The 25,416-nt window shown below is 44.8% G+C and overlaps 1 protein-coding gene across 3 annotated transcripts in view; it reads right to left on the reverse strand.

Annotated features, from left to right (window-relative positions):
* Window positions 1-24,918, reverse strand: part of MAP3K8 (mitogen-activated protein kinase kinase kinase 8) — a 34,342-nt gene extending 9,424 nt beyond the window's left edge. Inside the window, exons 1-5 of one of the 3 annotated variants that reach the window (XM_081558594.1) lie at window positions 24,781-24,918; window positions 23,825-24,012; window positions 11,673-12,034; window positions 3,244-3,411; window positions 562-823 (exon numbers count right to left, since the gene is read on the reverse strand). In XM_081558594.1, coding sequence (XP_081414720.1) covers window positions 562-823; window positions 3,244-3,411; window positions 11,673-12,011 — 769 coding nt within the window. In that variant the 5' untranslated portion in view covers window positions 12,012-12,034; window positions 23,825-24,012; window positions 24,781-24,918. Of the gene's footprint in view, window positions 1-561; window positions 824-3,243; window positions 3,412-11,672; window positions 12,035-16,009; window positions 16,112-16,377; window positions 16,769-23,824; window positions 24,013-24,780 lie in introns of those variants that run through there. The other 2 variants (XM_081558593.1, XM_081558592.1) reach the window with 2 other exon arrangements.
* Window positions 24,919-25,416: the final 498 nt, after the last annotated feature.

Consider the following 25,416-nt stretch of genomic DNA (forward strand, 5'->3'; position numbering starts at 1 on the left):
TCTTATCATGATAATCATTTTGCAATATATATATATGTATCAAGTTACTACATTGTACATCTTAAATGTATGTTATATCATCAGTTATTTCTTAATGAAGGTGGAAAATATTTTTCACATTTTATATACTGAGTTTCAAATTCTAAGATATAAGTGTACTATTATCAAGCCACTTTCTCAAACTAAAAAGTAAAATACCCAACTTTTCTCAGTACAAGTTTTGCTAGCCCAATTTATGCTTAGATATTAAGGGCTCATAGTGGATCTCTCTTATGTGCTTCCCCACAGTCTCTTCCTCTTAGAAAGCAGTCGTGCTCATGCTTAGCCGCTCAGTTATGTCCGACTCTTTGCAACCCCATGGACTGCCAGGCTCCTCTGTCCATGGAATTTTCCAGGCAAGAATACCAGAGTAGGTTGCCATTTCCTTCTCCAGAGGATATTCCTGACCCAGGGGCAGTCCTCATGCCATCAAGGACCTTCACATTGAACAGAAGAGCCCATCTGCCTAAAGTCCAACTAGTCTGTTTAAGCCAAAAAGGGACACATCCAAAAATAACTCACGTTTAATGTCATGGTGGATCACTTTCTTTGAGTGCAGAAAATCAAGTCCCTTGAGAACATGTTTTGTCACCCAAATAATCTCAAATTCTCTCATGGGTCCACAGCTCTCTAGTTTCTCCAGGACAGACCCTCCTTCGCCTGCTTCCATGAAGAGGTGGACAGTTTCACCCCATAGAACTGCGCCATATAACTCGGCGATGTTCTCGTGCCGGAAGCAAGCCTGGATTTCCACGTCAGACGGCTTAAATTGGTCTACTGGGATCTAGAACACAGAAGCACAAGGAATATCCTCAACAACCCCACGATAATGAAAAATATACACAATATAGGTCAACTCACAAACCAGATGGCAAACAAATGCCCTCAAGGATACTCTGATGTATTAAGTAATCGTACTCCTGAGTAAAGATAATGCTTACTTGGGATATGCCTTTACGTTAATATCTGCATACGGTAAAAAAATTCAAAATAAGAAAATAAAGGACAAAATAATAAAATACTACTTTCATTTAGAGTAGAGATACCCAAGGAAAGAATTGTTCATGATTGACCCAAAGAAGGTAATTTCCCATCTGTTATACATTGAATTTCTATGGTACCTAGATTTTGGGTCATATTTTCAGTCTTCCTTGTGATAAAATACTGTCTCTAGTCTCACAGTTCACGTTCTAACAATGCATTTAAATAAGCACTGTCCATCTATTCTACAGAAAATCAATAGTCATTAATAAAGAAAGAAGTAACTCTTTCACGACAGGGATACCTCCATAATAAATTGTTAGATTGAAGTAGGCAAGATGCAGAAATGCATATATTATGTTCCCATTTGTAAAAAATATTCCACTATACAGACACATGTCCATAGAAATTTTCTGGAAGGACATGTAAGAACCCATTAATGGTAACTGCTGCAAGGAAAGGGGTCTCATTCTTTAGCCTGCATCCTTATGAACTGTTTGGGGTTGTTAATCATCTTACATGTTTCTCTTTTTTAAGAAAACACACAGCTTAAAAATTAAATATAAGGACTGCAAGGAAAACAAACCCACAAGGCTGTTTGCCATGTCTTTTGTGATAAAATTGAAAAGCAGAACACTTTCTGGCTCTAAGAGCTTTAAAAAATGTCTCCAGATTTTTTTTTTTTAACTTGGGCATATCTCTTTCTAAATGCAACCTTCAAATAACTACTATATTACTTCCTTTTTTTCCTTTAATAACAGATGCTCTGGGTCAACCTTTATGGAGGCACAAGCGAGGCCCTCATGACGAAAAGAGAGACTGAGATGATAGTGTCATTATTTTCTATTTTGTTTTTTGTTAAATCAAAAGTGAGTCTGTTTCACTGCACTTAAGAAAACTTTAAAGTGGAAGAGACATACACAAAAATGCAAAATTGATTATCACACTCAATGAATTTTCAACTGAACACACCCATGTAACCACCATGTAGATCAGGAAACAGAACTTCATCAGCCTCCCTGAAACCCCCTGCTGACCCCTACCTATCACCGCTCCCCAGGGACACCCACTAACGGGATTTCCAACAGGTCTGTTTAGCCTTTTGGGCCTTTATATAGGGTTGGCCAGAACATTCCTTCCGGTTTTCCATACGATGTAATGGGAAAACCTGAACAAATGTTTTGGCCGACCTGGTGTAAGTGGAATCTCATACAACAGACCCTATTTTGTCTCCAGCTGTTCTGGCTTCACCTAATGTAGATTTATCTACATCATTGCAGTTGTAAGTCATTTCTTCTCTTTGCTGGACAGCGTCGCATTGCATAAATATACCACATTTCAACATCTGCAAACTTTCCAGTTTGGGGCTATTGCAAACAGTGCTGCTATGGACACTCCAGCATATGGCTTCTGGGGACTGTGGACTCATGCCTACTGGGCAGGCACCTGCAGGAGCAGAACTGCTGGGTCATAGGGTGTGTGCCTGCTCACTTTGGTAAATCAGGCCAGTCTTCCAAAGTGGGGGCACCTCAGCAGGTGCTTAATGTTTAATAAGAAGAGATGGGGTGTCTTCAATACTGGTCTATTTAAATTCAGCCTTTGGGGACTTCCCTGGTGGTTCAGTGGCTTAGACTCCACACTCCCAATGCAGGGGACCCAGGTTCGATTCCTGGTTGGGGACTAGATCCAGGATGCTGCAACTAAGTCCGCATGCCAAGGCAAAGATCCCACAAGCTGCAACTAAGACCCAGTGCAGCCAAAGTAAATAAATAAATAAATATTTTAAAAATAAATAAATAAATTCAGCCCTTTAATCTGTAGTCCTGAGAAGTCTTGTGGCTTTCCAAACAGCGTCTACTTCCCTGCCCAGTCACCTCCCCTGTGGGTGAGATTTAAAACATCAGCAAAAAAATTTGCTCTTGCAGGAGAGCTTCCCTCCCCCATCCTACCACAAGAAGGATGCAGGCATCCAAGCTGGCGCTAAGTAAGCAGGTACCTTCTTTTTTAACAGCGCAAACTGACTAAACTCAACTATTGTACTTAAGTAGACTTGGGGATTGAATGACCCCAGGTAGCAAGCCTATCTATAAAACACAGATGCTTTGTTGGACAGAGCACCCTCAAACAAGAGGCAGTCAAAGGGTGGCCAGCTTTGAGTAAAGAAACACACAAAAGCCCCAATGCCAACACTCAGGGCACCGTGTCTGGTTAAGAAGTACATACCAATTTACATGCCATCCTTTTCTTAGTCTTTATATCTTGTGCTAAGTACACTTTCCCAAATGCCCCCCGAGGAATGAAATCGGAGCCAATGTTCCTGTAGGTCAGCTTCCAAGGGATGAGCAGAACATCAGAGTCTATTTGGTAGCGTCCATTCTGAGGAGTGATTACCTACAACAAAGCAAACATGCAGGAGGGTGAGAATTTCAGCAAGGTTCTCTTCCAAGACCCACCCTTCAGGAACTGGTTATGTTAGAACACATTCTTACACGCAGTGTTAAAAATGAATGTCACTGTATGTAATCCCAACAGTGTACAGAGGCTATATTTAGAGCTGCAGCAAGACAGAGAAAGCATGTAACAGAAACACGTCACTGGCCAGACCTGATCATATTTCTATCTGCATCTGAGTAATTCATTGCGAAAGAGAACTTTAAAAATGGTTTATCTAAGGCACCCTGACTGTTGTGACCAAAAGGCTGAAAATAAAGATTGCAGAAATGTAAACTGTGCATGCAAGCTGACTGGTTTCCAATTAAAATGTGCTAACCTGTTAGTCTGCATAACTATTACTCAGAGATGAAGCACACAGAGAGAGTGCAGAAATGAACTGATGATCACAGAGGATTCTGGAAAACAATGTGTTTTGTCAGAGCTGTAAATTGACATAAATAAAGCAAGAGCAGAATTATCTCACTCACTCATTTAATGTTTACTGAGGGCATGATACGTGCCAGGCTCTGTGTTTGGTGCTGAGGAGGCAAGAACAAGAGACAGACAGTCCCTGAGTTCTGAGGGTTCACGAGTCAGCAGACACTTTGAACAAGAGGTCTGAAAGACAGCTGACTCAAAAACTGAGAGCAACAATCTAAGATGGATAAAGAAGATGTGGTACATATATGCGATGGAATACTACTCAGCTGTGAAAAAGAACGAAGCAATGTCATTTGCAGCAACACAGATAGACCTAGAGATGATACAAAGTGAAGTCAAACAGAGAAAGACAAATACCACATGATATCATTTACATGTGTAAACTTAAAAAAAAAAGATACAAATGAACTTATATACAAAGCAGAAAACAAACTTATGGTTACCAAAGGGGAAATGGGAGAGGATAAATTAGGAGTTTGGGATTAACATACACACACTACTATGTACAAAATAGATAACCAACAAGGACCTACTGCATAGCAAAGAAAACTTCACTCAATATTTTGCAATAATCTCTAAGGGAAAAGAATCTAAAAAAGAATATATAGTATACCTGAAACACTTGGCTGCATACCTGAAATGAATGCATCATTGTAAATCAACTCAAATAAATAAATAAAAATAATAACTAAAAAATTAAGAGAGAGATATCTTGATAGCAGTATGGGTTATAAGGGTATGTACCCATGTCAAAACTCATCAAACTGGATATTAAAGATCTTGGTATTCTGTGTGTGTGTGTTAGTCACTCAGTCATGTCTGACTCTTTGTGACCCCATGGACTATAGCCTGCCATGCTCCATTGTCCGTGAAATTCTCCAGGCAAGGATACTGGAGTGGGTGGCCATTTCCTTCTCCAGGGCATCTTCCCGACCCAGGGATTAAACCTATGTCTCCTGCATTGCAAGTAGATTCTTTACCATCTGAGCCACCAGGGAAGCCCTCTGTGTATTCTACTGCATAGAAAGTCTATATCAATTTTTAAAGAGTGAAAAATTAAAGGGAGAAATAATAATAAATAAAATGAAAACAAGTTAATAAGATAGTTCATGCGAGAGGTGACCTGGAGTACATTCCTTAAAAAAAAAAAATGGTGTATGGTATTTTTCAAGGGCTAGAATCTCGTTTTACCTACAAGTCATTAGTAATATTATGACTTCAGATTATGAATTCGGGAAATATGAGACTATCAAAGTGACACAAAGTTATTTCAAGAACAGAAGAGGCTGCAGGGGAATGTGGATCATGTGGAGAGAGAAGATAGCAATTCATCTCCAGACCCACTGGGCTGCTCACACGACCCTGTTCCGGGAACAACCCTGGTGACCGTAAGGGTTATTCACTCAGGACCCATAATTGCTAATCGTAGCTACACCCCACAGACATGCTCACTATTAGTCAGGGGATGAAACAGAGAAAGATGCTAATACTTAGAAATGTGAAGTTACTGACACTCAAAACTTTAGCATTTACTGAGCATGGCCACCGTGCAAGACCCAAGAGGGATCATAACTAAGCGGAGACCACAGTCTTGCCAAGTTTGAAATATGACCTCGTTTCAAGAAGCGTCACCTCAAGTTCCTGGAGGCCACTTCTACAGGAGGCTGGGGACATGGTGGGTTTAGTCCTCAAGACAGAACCGTGCTCTCGGCACTCAGCTGCAGTGGCTTTACTGCCTCTTCCTTGTTATTACATATTTCCAGATCCAGTTGCTCTTGATTCTCCAGGGCTCACTTCAGGGTTTAAGCAGCCTTCGAAAAAAAAATCTTACTTTTTTTTAGGTTTGGCTTTTTGTTTTTTTTTTTCATCACTGAAGTATGGTTGATTTACAATGTTGTGTTAGTTTCAAGTGTTCAGCATAGCAATTCAGTTACATAAACACATATATATTCTTTTGAGGTTCTTTTCCATTATAAGTTATTACAAGATACTGAGTAGAATTCCCAGTGCTATATGGTGGGTCCTTGCGGTTTATCTATTTTATATGTGGCAGTCTGTACATACTAACCCCAAACTCCTAATTTCTCCCTTTCCCCTCACCTTTCTTCTTTGGTAACCATATGTTTGTTTTCAGTCTCTGTGAGTCTGTTTCTATTTTGTAAATAAGTTCCTTTGTATCATGTTTTTAGATTCCACATATACATGACATCATGGGATATTTGTCTTTGTCTGACTTCACTTGAAAGTTTTACTTTTGTTCAACTCAAATCTGCTCTAACCCACTCTGACCCAGTGCCCTTTCAGCTGAGAGGATGAGAGTAATAATACTAGCCATCTGCTGAGTGCTAGCTCTGGGCCAGGCACTGTGCTGAGTACTTCACACTCTAACACATCGGTTTCACACAAGTCTGTGATGTAAGGACTCTCTTTATCTCCACTTAGAGATGAAGAAACTGACTTGAAGAGGTTAAGGAACTCAGTAGGCAGTGACAGAGTCAGGTCTGTCTGACCTCAAGCCACAGCTCCTATTCTTTAGATAAGAGCCTTCAGTTTTCCAGAGGTTGTAATTAAAGTTGAACCCAGTGACCAAATGCCTAATTTATCCTCCACTGAGACGGCTTGGCGTTCTCCTCTTTAGATCAAATACTGCAGTTCCTTCACCCCAGTTTACCATTCCCCACATTCTTCTCTGGACGCCCTGAGAGTTCTCCACACCACCTCTGATGACAGACCCTGAACGTGCAGGGTGACACACAAGTGTTGGCCAGTATGTGGTTCTGCAAAGTCCTGGGATCTTTCCAAGCCCTAGACCTTCCCTATCGGGGTTTGAAATATTTTTCCCCCTTCTTCTTTTTAGCAGCCCAGGTAAATAATCTTCTGGAAATCTCTGTTGACCATTATCTCTGTCAACTCTTCCATATACTAAAGCCACATTCAAGTGCAGACATTGGAGGCATGCTGTCCATGTGTGTGCATGTGTGTGTGCGTGTCTGTGTGTGTGCATGTGTGTGTGCGTGTGTGTGTTCAGTCGCTCAGTCATGTTCAACTTTTTGCAACCCCATGGACTGTCACCCACCAGGCTCCTCTGTCCATGAGATTCTCCAGGCAAGAAGACTGGAGTGGTTTGCTATTTCCTTCACCAGGAGATCTTCCTGACCCAGGGATCGAACCCACATCTCCTGCGTCTCCTGCATTGACAGGCGAATTCTTTACCACTGCATCACCTGGGAAGCCCCTATGCCGTCCATTTACTCATCCTGATCACTGCCATTGGCATGACACATCACCAGCCCAGAAACAGCATTTGAGTAGGTAAGTCAGTGAGAATGATTCCATAAGGGTGATGTGGTAGCTAGAAAATGGATGTGACCTTGGGCCACATGAAGAGAGACAAGGGATCTAGAACAAAGGCCAAGCTGGCTCTGTGCTCCCCTGCAAAGGATCAAGTGCTGGGCTGTAAGATGGGCACTGGCTGGGGCCTGAGACCCAAGGAGGAGGACAGGCAACAGCACAGTGCACGAGAAGGGGCAGGCACAGCCAGGGGTGATGGGGAAAGAAGAGGCAAGACGTGGGGGACAAGGGAAGAAGAGGGAAGACGTGCAGTTTTGTAAACACTGGGAGGACTGTCATAAGGAAGGAGAGTGACAACCACAATGGCCTGTGTCCTTTCAACACTCACAATGTGCACACAGATCACTTGCAATTATTTGCCCCAAACAACCATGTGGAGTGAATGTGGCCCATTTACCCATTTTACAAATGAGTAAACGGAGGCACAGAGGTTGTAGTAGCTGGCTTGGTGTCACCTAGTCCATTTCAGAGCTGAGATACATGCCAGGCACTCAAGGGCCTGCTCTCTTCACCACTACCCATCATATATGTATGAGATTCATCCTATTTTTATGGCCAAGAAGTAGGGCTAGGACTAAGGGGGCTCAGAGATAAACATTTGTGCCATCTAAGGAAGGATTTCTCTGCAATCAGTTGACCTGATATGACGATATACACCCCAGAATATGATGCATGCTTCGTCACAGGTTTCCAAGCACAGGCCAAAATGCCCCAGCAATTATTGGAGATGATGAATGGGGTGAGCCAAGCCTCAGAGAGAGAGCTTGATTCAAGTATCTTTAAGGTTTTTTAAGACTGAGAAACCAGGAATCCATGACTAAGCCCTGAGGAGCAGCACTCAGCATCACACACCCACATCTCTGAGCAAGCTCCTTGGGGATCTTCAGCTTCCCAATAATCACCCAAGAGTTGAGTGTTGAGAACCCATTTTAGGCTATTCATCCCCAGATGTGGGTGAGAGCTGGTCTAGATTATAGGTAACTTGTAGCACCCTCATACAAAGCAATCCCTGGCTTAGTCTCAAGTTTCTTCCCCAGGTCCTGTGGATGTTGGAGGAATCTTTATAAATATTATTTTTAGGAAAACAGCAGCTACCTGTACACACATGCAGACCACTGTTTCATATGCCTGTGCTTCAGGTTATTTTTGTAATTCCTGAGCCCTCCACCCTGTCTAATTCCATGGTGCTGTGATTGTTGGTTGCCAGCAACACACCATGTATCTATGCCTCCAATCTCACCATCTGGAACATTCTCTGCTCTCCATCCCCTTCATCTGGCTGATTCCAACTCAGTAATTAAAACATCACTTCCTCTTGGGGGGAATTCCCCTGGCAAGGCAGTGGTTAGGACTCAGCAGTTCCACTCCGCCAGGGCCCGGGGTTCAATCCCTGGTTGGGGAACTAAGATCCTGCAAGCTGAATGGTGTGGCCAAAAACAAGGGGAAAAAAATTCTTTTTTAATTCCTCTTGGAGGCCTCTCTGATATTCTCCCTTCCTCCTATCAATCCTCATGGTTATGTGAGGTATCTTGCCTGACCATTCCCCTGATCAGGGCGTAGCTGTATTGAGAAATATTACACTGCATTATAATTACATGTTTACTTGCCTCCTTCAGCACACAGAAAGCGACCAGGAAACACAGACTGTATTTCTAGCACCTGAAAAAGCACCTCATGCCCTGTAGATGTTTGAGCTCTCTCTAGCAAACGAATGGACAAATCCTGTAAGGAGAGCCTGTGGTCCGTATGAAGGTACACTTGGAACCAACGTGTTTAGTAGATGATTAGCCGTCATCTTGTAAAGCAGAGAAACAGAATTTCCCCGAATTCCCTTCTGTACATTCCCAATTCTGTGGCCCATCTCTCATCAGTCTGATTGGCCAGGGGAAAGAAGGGAAGTCTCTACATATTTACAAGCAAAAACAATGTGTTTATTCTGCATGGTTTCCTTTAAAATAGTCATTTTAACAAGTAAGTATGCAAAAAAGAAACACATAAACCATTATGTTTCTGATCATAGACATATATGTTATTTTGAACCAGAGTTCTCCAGCTATATTTTAGCTAAGACAAACAAGTATGACCCCTAGTTCAAATTATGACTTCCCATGTATGAAAAGAAGTACTCTTCTCAAGACAAAGTTAAGTATCAAATACAGTTCGGCATATCCAGACCAAAGCAAGCCATACAACAATGCAAAATGTAACCTTTACTTTTTTTTTGTAAAACATGATTTTGCAATCTTGCTGGCAATTGACATATAGGTGAACACAGCTGGCTTCTAACAAAACAATTCGCTACATAGCTGACCTAAATCACTGTGTTGTTTTGAACTGAACAAATGCGGTACACAAAAAAAAATAATAATAATTAAGTACTTGGTACAGACTCTACCTGTTCAGCACCACCCTCCATATATTAACCATCTCTTCGTTTATATGCACCAAAGGAAACTGAGGTGCTTTCATCATCAGTAAGCATGTTTTGCAAGTTCCCACCCAATCCTTTGAGAATTGTTCTTTTTCAAAAATTATATCACCTTTAGCCAGCACCTACATTCACCTTTGACACACTAAGAGACTAACCACACCCCAATACATCACCTGATCTTCTATTGCGGCAACTAAGTGTTGTCACAATATTTTGGATTATTTGCATACTTAGGATAACTTAACAAATATATCCCTTGTCATTCATACCTCACCAATTAAAGAGAGAGCATCTCTGGATAACTATTTACTGCCCACAAACTACATTTCTGCAAGAACTGCATTTAGCCAGTATTAATACTATGATGTTTCAAGATGTAACAAAAGAGGAGCACAAAAATTCAGCCTTCAAAAATGTTAATTAAACAGAACATTCTTTGACATAAATTATAGCAATATTTTTTGGATCTGTCCCCTAAAGCAAAGGAAATAAAAGCAAGAATAAACAAATGGGGTCTAATTAAACCTAAAAATTTTTGCACAGCAAAGGAAACCAAGGACAAAACACAAAGATAACCTACTGAACAGGAGAAAATATTTGCAAATGATACTACCAATAAGGAAAGGGTGAATATTCAAAATATACAAACAGTTCCTACAGTTCAACATCAAAAAAACAACAACCCGATTAAAAAATGGGCAGAAGACCTTAATTGACATTTCCCCCAAGAGGATACGCAAATGGCCAACAAGCACAGGAAAAGATGTTCAACATCTCTAATCATTGGGAAATGCAAATCAAGACTACAATGAGATACCACCTCACACCTGTAGGAATGGTTATCAGAGAAAGAAAAGAACACAAATAACAAATGCTGATGAGGATGCGAGGATAAGGGACTCCTCCTACACTGTTGGCGGGAATGCAAATTGGTGCAGCCACTATGGAAAACAAGATGGAGGTTTCTTAAAAAACTTAAAAGAGAACCACCATATTCCCTAGCAATTCTACTCTTGGCTATATATCTGAAAAAAATAGAAACAATAATTCAATAAGACACATGCATCCCAGTGTTCTCAGCAGCATTATTTACAATTGCCAAGAAATGGAAGCAACCTAACCATCTGTCAACACATGGAATGGATAAAGAAGGTGTAGTACACACACACACACACACACACACACACACACACACACACACACACACACACACACACACACACACAATGGAATACTACTCAGTCATAAAAAAAAGAATGACATTTTGCCATTTGCAACAACATGGATAGACTTGGAGGGTATTATGCTAAGTGAAATTAAGGCAGACAAACACAAACACTGCATGATATCACTTATATGTGGAATCTAAAAAATAAAACAAATTAATAAATATTAAAAAAAGAGACTCATAGAAAATAAACTAATGGTTAACAGTGGGTAGAGGGAGAGGAAGGGGGTAGAGGATTGAGAGGTACAAACTATCATGTGTAAAATAACCTATAAAGATATACTGTGTAACACAGGAAATATAGCCAATATTTTATAATAGTATACATGGAGTATAACCTTCAAAAATTGTGAATCATTATATTGTACACCTGTAACTTATATAAAATTATACATAAACTATACTATATAATATATATATAAAGACAAAGTCTTTATTCCCCTCTCACAAGAAAGAGTCTCAAAGCCTTTCTCTTTGACTTAATGTACAAGTGAGCTCTTTAGTGAATCATGAAATTAAAATTCATTCTTCTTAATTACCTATTTGTAGAACTACTTCTAAAATATGGAGAAGATTCTTTAAACAGAACTTTTAATGAAGGCTGTTTTTTCTGCATCTTTCACATGGAGGTCATTCTTACAGATATTCCATTTTTAAAAACCGTACCTGGCAGCCAGTCTGAACCAAGTTCAAATCCCACTCAGCATTAAATGCAGCAGGAGTAGGAAGCTGAACACACAGCACTCAACTGATCAGGAAAAAACATACCATATTTAACAAAATTCCAGATTCTTGCGGTCGGCGTCTGTATAAACGCTTCGCAGTGTTGGATATGTGGTTTGCAAAAGCAAGCAAGTCCTCCACGGTCCCGTATCTGACTGAGGACAACCAGGGCCCCTCCTGCCCACTGAGCAGCAGAGACTCGGACCGCTCCTCCTCGTTGTGGTTACTGTCCTGACACATGGTCAGCAGACTGGGTTCATAAACCGCTGGCTCTTCACTTGCGTAAAGATTTTCCATAATGTCTATCACATCGGACACATTCAAGTGTTTCATTAATAAATCGAGTTCTTCTTTGTTGTCACTCCCGGTGCTCATGAACTCCATCACTGTTGGGCTCTCCAGAGAGTCTGCAGAAGAAAGAGCGACTACTTAGTTTACTGTGTTTGTATTTGCGATCAATAGGAAACTGACAAGATGGATTGGGTACAGGCTTCTATGTGCTTTTGTTCATAAAGCAGGGGCTCCAGCCACAGTGTGTTTGAGGTCAAGTGCACAGACAGTGAAGAAAGGGACCTGAGATAACCTTTAATCTGGCGCTCACTTTATAGAGAGGAAACCTGAGATCCAGTGAACTCACTAGCTACCCACTTACTCACTGAATTGCTGGCATCAGCTGTAGCCTCTGAAAATAAACGTTCACTAAACCCAAGTGTGAATTCAAGGAGCAGGAGCTGAGGCGCCTGGCTCTTGACAGTTTCCGATGTGCTGCTCTCCCAAAAGGGGCAATCCTTTCTGCATGATCTCTGTGACTTTTAGGCCTTGGGTGAATTTAAAAAGAAAAGAAACTCTCTTGGAATTCCCTGACAGTCCGGTGGTTAGGACTCAGCCCTTTCACCACAGGATCCCGGGTTCAATCCCAGGTCAGGGAACGAAGATTCTTCAAGCCACATGGTGTAGCCAAAGATAAATAAATACATAAAACAAAAATAGAAATATACTTAAAAAAAAAAAAGAAAGAAATTCCTTTACCGAATTCAGGAGCTAGCTTTGCAAATAAAATTCAGGTCCTGAAGCCAGAAGCATCTCAAATGGATTTTAATCTAAGCAAATTTGGTGATGGTAAGTCAAGTTTCAGGAATAATTCTGATGCAAATAAATTAGATGGCTCACTTAGAAGGAAGACAGCAAACCTCAAATCCTCCTTCTGCTGAGGATGGCTATGAGAAAGGAGAAGATTCTTTTAACCTGTAATCAGCTGCCCCCTCCTGTGACCAGAACTCTTTAACGGGACAAAGCATGCATCTCACAGACTCAAGAGGGTTCATTTAACATCTAGATCAATGACTCTCTAGAAGTTGTGATAAGAGGCCAGGGCAGCCAAATCTATCATAAGCAAGACACAGACAAGGTCAACTAAGTCTGCTTAGCCAAAACTGTATTTCATTTCTTATACACACATCAGGAGCCACACTTGGGGATCTGTAAATGAGAAAATGAAGAGAAATGAAGGGTAAACAGTGAGGCTGTAACCCAGGATTTTGGAACAGTCCCATCCCAAGCGGTTAAAGATAAAAGGACTTAAGGGACCTAAGAAAATAGAAAGGTATATATGTCTACTTAAACTACTGCACTCCTGGAAGCAGCCTCTCTCTGAGAGATGTTTCAGGTTCTTAAAAGCACAAGCCTTCAATGCACACAGGGATCAATAAAAGCCACAGGCTCCCATCAACCCGGAGCACACACACCAAACCCAGGGAAATATTCCACCTCAGGGCCACCTGCCCACAAGACCCAGACACAGATCTCTTGGTGAATTTCACCAGAGAAATGAATCATGCAATTTTGTGCCATTATTAAGTTACTGGGGGATCAATTTCTGCTCTACAAACAGTGTCTGGGGTAAGAAGGTAAGATCCTGCAGTCTGACACCCCACTTAGACTCAGACTGCAGGGGATCCAATCTCTAGTCTCTCCTTTTCTGTCTGCTGATCTTGGGCAAGTACTTTACCCACGGAGCCACCTGCGAAGCCTTCTTTAACCCCACTGCACATCAACGTTCCCCATCTGTAAAATGCAAGTAATAACAGCATGTCCTTCATAGGTGGTTGTGAGGATCAAAGGAGCTCAAGAGCACAAGGTGCTAGATGCAGAGTCTGGTACACAGTAAATCAACTGTGTTTTTTGCAGCTGCTATGATGTGCATGAAAGCAAAGGACCGAGTCTGATTCCTGGCTTTGCAGATACTGCAACAGAGCAGCTTTCTTATCTGCAAATGGGATGTGGCTACCTATTTCCCCACTTCTTTGCAGCAAGGTTTTAAAGACCATTTCTAAAATAAGAGACAAAGCAGACCAAAAAAAAGTCAGAAACTTATGAAACGTTTTGATGGCTGTTATCACTGTAGTTGCACCTAGAGAGCAAAGGAAGCCCCCCTCTCTGAGACCTAGCGGGTCTTTGAGGAAGACTGATTTAGGCTCTTGGAGTCTGTTGAATTCTGAAAGGAATTTTTTAGGTTAATGGAGGAACGTTCAACTTGGGTTTCAGGGGGCTGTTTAGTTGCAGTTTCTACTTGCAAAATTTACAGGGGAAAAAAAAACGGAATTAAAACAAAAACAGCCCAATTTAGGATCCTACTGGCTAAAAACTTCCAAAGCTGCTGGGTTTACTTCTCAAATGGCTGGCCAGAGAGAAAGTAAAGTTCCCAGGGGTAACAGGGCTAAAGAAAGAGAGAAAAAGGCCCATACAGTTTACAAGTCAGCTGATCCAGAGAGTGGAAAGGCAGGTTTGGGGTCTTAAATTCTGCAGTAAGTCTGGAGCATTTATATGTAAAACCTAAGAGGCGGAGACACACACACCCGTAATCTGGAAGCTAGAGGAAGGAGGGGAGGCACAGAGCGAGGGCAGGGAGGTGGAGGAGTGTGTCTACTGTGCCACTAACTCCTTAACAACACCACCCTCCTCTCACAAAAATCGGTGTGCTCCCGAGGCAACCCTGATGACCAGTCCATCCGCTAAAGTTCTGTGCAAAAGCCTCGGCACTTTCAGGCCTTAACTAGGCAGACAAAATGCTAACAATTTCTTAGTTATTCACCATCAGTAGCCATCTAGAAAAAGTGTGAACAGTGAAGGTATCTGTATTCCACGTTAGCCACAAGGACCCTTCTCCACACAGTTTACAGTAAAACAAAAACAAAAAAAAACTGCATTAAATCACTGGTTGTTACTGCAGTTGGGGAGTATACCAATTTTAGACATGGACACATGGGCAGATATAATCAAAATTCTGCCCATGTGTCCATGTCTAAAATCCCATGGACAGAGGAGCCTGCTGGGTACAGTCCATGGGGTCACAAGGGTCAGACACAACTGGGTGACTAAACCACCACCACAGTCAGAAGTATCTGCTCTGAATTATTTCTGACACTGGCAATACAATCAAGAGGAAATACTCTTCCTAAACATGAATAGCATACTCCTGGCTTCTTCCATCTACACAAACAAAAGTTGAGGGTTTCCTGGCAAGTGTGAATGAAAATGGCCAACATGACTGGCCTAAGTTCCTACTTAACAAAAGGATGATTATACCTCGTGGTACTTCCCATTCTTTTCCCAAAAAAGATTTTTCTGCCAAAATATTACATTACCCCTCGGGGCACACATCCAGTAAGACTTCTTCTAATGATATTTTTGTTCTCAAAAAGCCCCAGAATGAAGCCATTCTCACTGTATTAGAAGCACAGCCACTTCAAAATCTCTATGTGCCTCAACTCTCCAATTTTCCTTACAGGAGACCGCAGCCAGAAATACTGCACACAAACCTCCACCCATCAGATCTGGGGGCATTTGCCGATTCAGATTACCTTCTACTTGGCAAGTACCTACAACCCAGGCCACAGATAAAGAAGCCAACTGTATTAGCGCTTCTTTCCCTGTTTTTATCAAGAGCAGTCCTTTATTCTGGGCTAAAGTGAAACAGATATTGCAGTTTTTCAGGTAAAGACAGTTCACGGCCTTCCCTGTTAACTTTTGGAACAAACTGTACGCCGTTCTTCCTTTTAAACTTCGGAATCCTGAATACTGCACGGGGAAACATCTGTGAAATAACATTTTTCCCCTGAACATTCTTTCTTAGGCCAAAAGCCCGGCATTCGTCTTCTGCTATAATCACCCTATTAGTCACAGAAGACGGTCCACGAAACAAGCATGAAACTTAAGTTTCAGCTCTTCCATGGCTCTCGGTCCCGCCAGCCCCCACCCCCTACTCCCTTCCTCCCGTCTCTTTCCTTAAAGCGAAGGGAGCCTTAAAGGGCTTGCAAGTTAGAAGAGCACCCCTCGTTAGGGCGAGGGGCAGCTGGGGGCCCCCGCCTCCGGGGTGCACTCACCGGGTCTGGGCAGGGAGAGGGCAGCCGTGCGGGTGGCGCACGCGGCGGGAGGCGCCGTGACAGCGGGTCCCAGCCTCCGGGTGCACCGCCCGGACCTGCACTGCTCGCGCGCTGGGGATCCGGGAAGCAGGAGGAAGGGGGAGGAGTCGGGGGCGGCGCCCCGAGGGACCCTTGCGCAAGGTGCTTTCCAGCTGTGCGGGCTGCAGCGACTACCCGCGCGCAGCACTGGAGCGCCGCAGCCTCTACCTCCTGGAGCCCCGGAGTACACCCCGCACCCCCACGCCCTGATGCCGGGGCTCCCCGGATCTCAGAGTGGGAACCGCCGGGGCACCCAGCAGGGCTGCGATCTAACGATACCCCCGAGTTACCTGCGGCCTCCGCGCGGTCCCGCGGGCAGAGCGCTCCCGCCGCGGTCCCCCGACGGCTCTCCTCGCAGCTGATGGGAAGCCCCCGGGAGCCGGGCGCTCCGGGGTCCCCAGGCCCGGCGACAGCAGAAGCGGGAGCCAGGGCGACCGGCCCCGGAGCGTGGCGCGCAGTCCAGGTCCGAGCTGCCAAATGAGCCCGGAGCAACTCGCGCTCCCGGGCCGCCCTCGTCGGCCCCTGAGTCACGGCGTCTGAGCCGGCCGAGGGGCGGTGCAGCGGACTCCAGCCGCCACCTCCCCGCCTTTTCCATTTCCCCTTTCTCTCCGTAAACAGAAAGAGCCCGCCGGCTTGCGGGGCAGCCCAAGCCCCCGCGCTGGGAAATTCCGTCCTCCCCCCATTTGCCCTCGGGGCCCGGGGCGGAGCTGGAGGCGGGACAGGGGGTGGGGCGCGCCCTGAAAGGAATCGGCCTCGCCACGCCTCCGGGGACCCGGACTACCGCGCGGCACTGGCCCTAGGCCTGGGAAAACACCTACGAGTTCCCTCTGAGTCGGGGTGCCGGGCAGCCAGGGTACTAGAGGGCACCCGGATGCAGAGTTGGCAAGGGCGACCGCGACTCGGCACCCTGTCCCCGAAGGAAGATCGCAATTCCTAACGTGCTGGCGCCCGCGGCAGTACTCCAGTGTCCCCGGCCCTTTGGGCTCAGATTTCGGTTCAGGTCACAGACACAGCCCGGTGGTCCGCACCCCTCTCTACCCCGCACCCACTCAGGTTCCAGGGCTTGCGAGAGGCGGCCGCAGTGTAAACCCGAACCCGGGGAGTTTGGTATGGGGTAAGGGCGAGCCCCTGGACCCGGGCCGGGATCGCCTCCAGCAAAACCTGGTTTCGCTCTTTCCGGCCTTCACTGGAACTGGTTATTGGTGGTGCCGCCCGATCCCAAAGTATGTCTGCCCTGATTTCCTCCCAACCCCAGCGTCGAGTCTGGGAGTCTATCCCGCTGGAGAAGAAGTTCAAAGTTCATCTAGAGTGATTGTCCTTCCGAAGTGGAAAGCGCTTACTCCCAGGGAAGCCGGAAGAAGATTCTAGGGAAATAGCGCCTCTCTGCGAAATCCACATTTCCAATACCTACTGAGTACCTGCTCTCACGCTCCCGCCAGTAGTGGCTGAGTCTTGCTGGGTACCTTTTGCAAGACAGGCTGAAGGAGATGCTGTTAGGCAGGGGTCCCCAACCTCGAGGATGTAATCCCTGATGATCTGAGGTGGAGCTGATGTCATAATGATAGAAATAAAATGCACAAGAAATGTAATGCTCTTGAATGACCCCCCAAACCATCCACTACCACCTGCTTCTCAGTTCAGTTCAGTCGCTCAGTCCAGTCCGACTCTTTGCGACCCCACAGACTGCAGCATGCCAGTCTTCCCTGTCCATCACCATCTCCAGGAGCTTGCTCAAACTCATGTCCATCAAGGCGGTGATGCCATCCAACCATCTCATCCTCTGTTGTCCCCTTCTCCTGCCTTCAATCTTCCCTAGCATCAGGGTCTTAAAACTGTTTCCACAAAACTGGCCCCAGGTGCCAAAAAGGTTGCCAACTGCTGCTCTTAGGCACACACCCTCTCTCCCTGTTAACGACCCAGACCTTGGATGTGCCTTGTGGAGCCCAGATTCAAACGTCTTTCAAGACTGCATCGGACCGGCTCTAAGACTCTCCATATTTCTCCTATGGAAAGTGAACTGTTACTCCCACCCAAAGAAGTCATCTGAGAATTGCCAGTGGAGGGAGGCTAGCTGAGATGAAGAGCAAGGCCCTCGCTGTAGGACCTTAACTCTCTTCATTTCTCTGTGCTCCTGTTTCCCACGATGGTAACAAGGTGATTGATAAGGGCCCAAGACTTTAGTAAAATGGTGAGGACTGTTTGGGGACTAAGTCATCCCCCAGATTATTTTAAATACTAGGGTGCTGAGACATGAATGACACAGGCAAGTGCCATTTCCAGGTGGTCCCAGTGCTGAACCACTCCCCACCCCCAACCTGCTACAGGGGACTAAGCTTTTTCTGCTCCTGGAGGAGGGCGTGCTACCTGGACCGACCCAGTTGCTCTGACTCCGCAGAGACTGCCGGCGCCCAGGCTGGGAGAAGCCAGGCTGGCCTGGAGGCGGACTGCGTGGAATTTGGCCGGAACTCAAGAGTAGATTATCCCAGTCTCGGCTGAAACCGAAGCATTTACTACTTAGTCTTTTCTCTGGGAACCAGATTGGCCGGGTCGTTGTCTCTAACTGTAATGTTAGAAATGTCTCTCCTCTTATCTGTTGTCTTTCACCAAGGAAGGATGAGTTTTATAAGCATTTTAAAAATAGAAACATGGAACCGCCCCCTTGATGAGCTCATGAAAACCACACCTAATCTTCTGGGAACTAAGTATTAGCCTTGTTTCCTACACAGAGATCTTCCAAATATAGCTGCATTTTAGGGAGCTGCTGAAATGGCTGCTCCAGGGGGGTTCTCTCTGGTTCTTCACTGCTTATGCAATAGCAGATTTCATCTGGTGGGGTGAATTAAGAGGCTTTACTCACTTTTTAATGTCTAACAGAGATTGGCCCTGGTGACCCGGATTACTGGAGAGAGAGGACAATTGAAGGGAAAGAAAAAGTTTGCAGACTACTTGCGTTTTTCTCGGTCAAGACTTTGTTACACAGGCTTGCAAAAGCAATCCTGCTCAGCGTGCTGGAAAAGTGAGGTTTCAGCTTGCCAAGGAGAAGTCACCCAGTGGGGAGAGTGCACAGCCAGAGAGGGGTGATTAAAGCAGAGATGGCTGTTTGCAGCCAGCAAAATGCACTTGAAAACTGAGCTGCAAGGTTGCAGTTTACTTGAAGAGGCTTCACCACTGGTGCGTTGGGACAGTAATAGGCTTGTTATCTGTAGTGGGGAAATCAGAGCTCATTTACACCCAGGACCAAGGTGATTAACGACGGCAGGTGCATCAGCCAGTGTAACCCTAACCAGATCTATAGTGATAAACAGAATACAGGACACTGCTTTCCAGTCTTTTTTCATATTCATAAAAATTATAGTATTTTTCTAGAATACTGGGATAAGCTGGAATAAATTGGGGGATACCAATATGTGACTTGACTTCCCTGGTGGCTCAGAGGTTAAAGCGTCTGCCTCCAATGCGGGAGACCTGGGTTCGATCCCTGGGTCGGGAAGATCCCCTGGAGAAGGAAATGGCAAACCACTCCAGTATTCTTGCCTGGAGAATCCCATGGACGGAGGAGCCTGGTAGGCTACAGTCCACGGGGTCGCAAAGAGTCGGACACGACTGAGCGACTTCCCTTTCCCTTTCCTTCCCTATATGTGACTTGGGCTTCCCTGGTGGTTCAGTGGTAAAGAATCCACCTGTCATGCAGGAGACACGAGTTTGATCTCTGGGTTGGGAAGATCCCCTGGAGAAGAAAATGACAACCCACTCCAGTATTCTTGCCTGGGAAATCCCACGGAAAGAGGAGCCTGGTGGGCTACAGCCTATGGAGTCACTGAGTCAGACACAATTGAGCGACTAAACAACAACAATATGTGACTTGAAGAAAAATGTATCAATATTTCATTTTCTTAAATTATAATAACAATAAAATACAAGTGTTTGAGGAAGATCATTAAATCTTGAATTTTAGTAAAGTTTTAAATAAGATGTTTTTAAAGTTAAGCAGAACTTGAGCCTGATTTCATCAGCATAACTTTTTTGCTATCTGGTTTTTCTTGCAGCTATACATATTTACCCACTATCCTGGGTAGCTCAAATGGTAAAAAATCTGGCCACAATGCGGGAGACCTGGGTTGCATCCCTGAGTTGAGACGATTCCCTGGAGAATGGCATGGCAACCCACTCCAGTATTCTTGCTTGGAGAATTCCATGGACAGAGGACCTGGTGGGCTACAGTCCATGGGGTCATAAAGAGTCGGACACGACTGAGCGACTAACACTTTCACATACATATTTACCTATTCAGTTCAGTTGCTCAGTTGTGTCCGACTCTTTGCGACCCCATGGACTGCAGCACACCAGGCTTCCCTGTCCATCACCAACTCCCAGAACCTGCTCAAACTCATGTCCATCAAGTTGGTGATGCCATCCAACCATCTCATCCTCTGTCATTCCCTTCTCCTCCCGCCTTCAATCTTTCCCAGCATCAGGGTCTTTTCCAATGAGTCAGTTCTTTGAGGCATTAAGTGGCAAAAGTATTGGAGCTTCAGCTTCAGCATCAGTCCTTCCAATGAATATTCAGGCCTGATTTCCTTTAGGATGGACTGGTTTGATCTCCTTGCAGTCCAAGGGACTCTTAAGAGTCTTCTCCAACACCACAGTTCAAAAGCATTAATTCTTCGGAGCTCAGCTTTCTTTATAGTCCAACTATCACATCTAGACATGACTACTGGAAAAACCATAGCTTTGACTAGACAGACCTAGACAGACAGCAAAGTAATGTCTCTGCTTTTTAATATGCTGTCTAGGTTGGTCATAGCTTTTCTTACAAGGAGCAAGCATCTTTTAATTTCGTGCCTGCAGTTACCATCTATAGTGATTTTGGAGCCCAAGAAAATAAAATCCATCACTGTTTCCATTGTTTTCCCATCTATTTGCCGTGAAGTGATGGGACTGGATGCCATGATCTTAGTTTTTTGAATGTTGAGTTTTAAGCCAGCTTTTTCACATTCCTCTTTCACTTTCATCAAAAAGCTCCTCAGTTCCTCTTCACTTTCTGCCATAAGGGTGTTGTCATCTGCATATCTGAGGTTATTGATATTTCTCCTGGCAATCTTGATTCCAGCTTGTGCTTCATCCATCCCAGCATTTCACATGATGTACTCTGCATATAAGTTAAATATGCAGGGTGACAACATACAGCCTTGAGGTGCTCCTTTTCCAATTTGGAACCAGTCTGTTGTTCCATGTCTGGTTCTAACTGTTGCTTCTTGACCTGCATACAGATTTCTCAAGAGGCAGGTCAGGTGGTCTGGTATTCCCATCTCTTGAAGAATTTTCCACAGTTTGTTGTGATCCACACAGTAAAAGGCTTTGGTGTAGTCAATAAAGCAGAAGTAATGGGTAAACTCTCTTACCCATTAAGAGGTTTGAATAATCATCTGTTTAAACTTCTGATAATAACCTTCACATGAGAAAGTGTACAGACACATAAGTAATAAATGTAAAACCATTATAATAATCTTTAAATTTTCTGAACAGTTGAAATTCTGTTTTAAAAATCCAGTAGGTCTGGATTTTTTCATTTCAACAGGTAGGTTTTTTATAAGTGAATTTCAATGATAATTGAATATTTTCATATTAAGTCTTTCTAAATAGTGAGGCTGTAATATCCAAAACTTGCCTGCACTGTCAGAGCATTTAGCTTGGATGTCGCTAAAAAGACACAGCAGATGGAAGGATGAAGCATGGTGGGGCAGGAGGGAAGATTCTGGACCGCCTGCCCGACTCCTTGCCCCACCTCCACTGCTGATGCTCCATGGGCTTTGGCCTTGCTCCTTTGGTACACAAACGTCTTCCTCCAGCCCGGGCTGGGCCCCCTGCAGCTGTTGGCAGATGGACCTGTTGGCCTCACTCAGCATTTTGGGGTGGGTTAGGGATTCCATCAGACCTGCGGGGACCACATGAGCAACAGGACCTTCCACTCTGACCCCACAGTCACCCTATAGCATCCCACAGAGGACCTCAGAGGCCCCCAAATGCCTTAAGGCTGCAGTCCCCAACCTTTTTGGCACCAGGAGCTGGTTTTGTGGAAGACAACTTCTCTGTGCACTGAGGGGGTGGAGGTGGTGGGCAGTGGAGGCGGAATGGGGATGGCTTCAAGATAATTCAAATCCATTCCATTTACTGTTCACTTTCTTTCTATTGTTATGACCTCAGCTCCACTTCAGATCATCAGACATTAGATCCTGGAGGTTGGGGACCCTTGCCTTAAGGAATATGTGCATGCCCAGTCTCTCAGTCATATTCAACACTTTGTGACCCCATGGACTGTATAGCCCATCAAACTCCTCTGTCCATGGAAGTTTCCAGGCAAGAATACTGGAGAGGGTCACTATCTCCTACTCCAGGGGATCTTCCTGTCTCAGGGATTGAATACACATCTCATGAGTCTCCAGCATGGGCAGGCGGATTCTTGACCACTCTGCCTGTAAGGAATACAGCAGTATCTATGTTCCTCCACATCACTGTGCAGGGCTTTCCCCTACAGACCCCTCCTAGGACTCAGAGCAGAGGACAGACCAGGATGAAGGGGACAGTTTTCTCTGTCCACCTCTTTCCTTTGTCTTCTCCTTAACTTTGGGGACTAGAGAAGGAAATGGCAACCCACTAGAGTATTCTTGCCTGGAGGAGGAGCCTGAAGGGCTACAGTCCATGGGGTCACAAAAAGTTGGACACAGCTGAGTGCATACACACACACACACACAGGCACACACCCCTTTGTGGACCTCACTGTACTCACCAACTTTTGCTCTCACAGTGCAAAGTGGGACCAGCAGTGATAGGAAGGCCATGGGCCTGGGGCAGAGATGGAGTCCTCCAGTGGGGGTGGGGTTGAGAAACCCGCTGCTTCCTGGTCTCTCTCAGCTGTGGTTGGTGTTTACCTCTGAATAAACCTGTGTATACCAGGCCCGCGTGTGAACCAGAGACCTTCTGCTCTTAATGTGCAGAAAGCTCAAACTCCGGACTCTCAAAGTACCTAAATTGCACCTATTTTATATGAAATATATTCTTTTTTTCATTCATTGCTTTGTGCTGTGACTTCCTCAAATGTACCACACTCTGAAAACAGAAACTTCTGCTCTGTGCCTGTCTCTTCCACCTCCCGAATGGAAACTCCCAGTGCAGCATTTCTTAATCTCCGGCTTCCGAGATTACCACACAGCTCAGGATGCCCCCCCACCAAGGAACCATTTGGGGCTCTCTCCTCTGGCAGATGCAATTGCTTTCATTTTTCACATTTGTAGAGGGGGGAGGAGGACTCAGCAACGAGACTCCCCCTAACTGTGTGGGGCCACGCATTGGAGCAGTCCCTGGTGGGTTTGTAGACATTCTCTGCTAGGCACCTCCCATGACTCCTTGTTAACCAGAGTCCCCTTATCCCAGAACCAGATGTCACCTGCAAACACGATATGAGGGACTATTGGCAACTTACTGCCCCAGCGAGGCAAGGAATTGTTTTAAAAAATTAAGTACAGCCTGATCTGCAAGTGTAAGTACAGAGGTAGAAAAAAAAGTCACTATAATAGCGTCCTCTCCAAAAACAATTACTAACTTCCTTTGGAATGGTGTTCTTCACACGCTACACATTAGGAAATTGGCTGGATTACTATTTCAACAGCCCTTTAAAAAGGGTGTTTGGTGCTTATTCTCATGTGATTGCTTTAAATCAAGTGAGTTAAATACACTCACGGTTTTCCTTTGCAGTTACAGCACTAAAAACAATTGGGAGGACTTCCTTGGTGGTCCAGTGGTCAAGAATCCGCTTGTCAATGCAGGAGACACAGGTTCTATCCTTGGTCCGGGAAGATTCCACGTACCGTGCAGCAACTAACTTCCACGTACCTCCTCCAGGTCTTTAGATTGATAATCTTTTGTCTCTAATCATGGGAAGAGAGGTTATGAAAGCATTTCACTTGTCTCCTAGTGGGTAGAGATATGGAAGAGGGCTGAGCCCAGGAAACCTCAGAAATGGAACACTAGTTTTCCTTATGCTTAAAGGGAAATTGGGCTTCCCAGGTTGACACAGTAAAGAATCCACCTGCCAGTGCAGGAGATGCAGGAGACTAGAGTTCAGTCCCTGGGTCGGGAAGACCCCTTGGAGGAGGGCATGCAACCCACTCCAATATTCTCGCTTGGAAAATTTCATGGACAGAGGAGCCTGGCGGGCTACAGTCCATGGGGTCACAAAAAAGTCAGACACGGCTCAAGACAGCCGCACCAGCACAAAGGAAAGCCAGCTTTAATTCTTCTTGAGGTCTGTGGGAGCCCAGAGAGATTTCCTGCCCCTCTCACCCTGGTCCTGGGTGGGGTGATGGGTGCCTGGATGCACTGCTGAGCTTAAGAGTATCCTGAGACCTTCTCCTGGTTGCTGAGGGCAGATGGATGGGCACTGTCTCCCTCTTGTCCACCCAGCTCTTGCATACAGCACAACGCCCCTAGGCCAAGACTCTCCCCAAAATAGGAGTCCTTGCCCAGGCACCTACAGACATGCTGGAGTGGAGCCTATTTCTATCAGCTCACAGAGCCGGCAATAAACTCCTCATGATTCATGAGACCTGGTTGTTAAGTACTGTCAAGACTAAACATAAAATTATAAGTAAATGAAATCTATATAAAAGACAAAGTGATAAATAATAAAAACTTACCATGTCCTGATTATTCTTCTGCATGGAATTGTTTCTCAGCTCTTGAGGTCATTCATGTCTACTACATCCCCGTGGTAAAAATACGACACCGGGATGGGCGCCCATATGTCTTTTTCCAACTCTGCATTCAGTGGCCTCGAGTTAGCTGCTTAAAATAGGCCATCGTGGGAGTTTTTACACCACAGAAACCAGCAAACACTACAAACCAGGGCAGGGCTTTCATAAGGCTGTTTGTTAAATATTTATCAGCCCAGCAAAAGCTGTGCCCACACACTTTTGACACCCTCTTTAGGTACTTTTGACACATTTTAGGTTATTTGTTTTTGCGCTCTACCCATCTTTTCTAATATTAATAATCCATCAGAATATCTAATATTTCTACCCAGTAGAAAATCTCTAACAGTGAAGGGTGTTCACGGACCACTATCTCTCTGTCACCCCTGGAGCTTCATCCTTGTTCTAACAGCAAAGCCATGGGTAGTGGGGAAGGGCATCAGGGGTGTGTCCTGAAAGCCAGGCTGCAGCCTAGGGTGGCCCCTTGGGGGCAGAGGCAGCAGACACTTTCCTTCATAATCTGACTCTCAAGTTGATGCTGGCTGGGTTTACGATCAGTCTGGCCCACTGCCTCTTAGGAAT

The sequence above is a fragment of the Giraffa tippelskirchi genome, chromosome 13, assembly GCF_054371585.1.
Source record: "Giraffa tippelskirchi isolate mGirTip1 chromosome 13, T2T-mGirTip1v1.2.pri, whole genome shotgun sequence".
Lineage (NCBI taxonomy): Eukaryota > Metazoa > Chordata > Mammalia > Artiodactyla > Giraffidae > Giraffa > Giraffa tippelskirchi.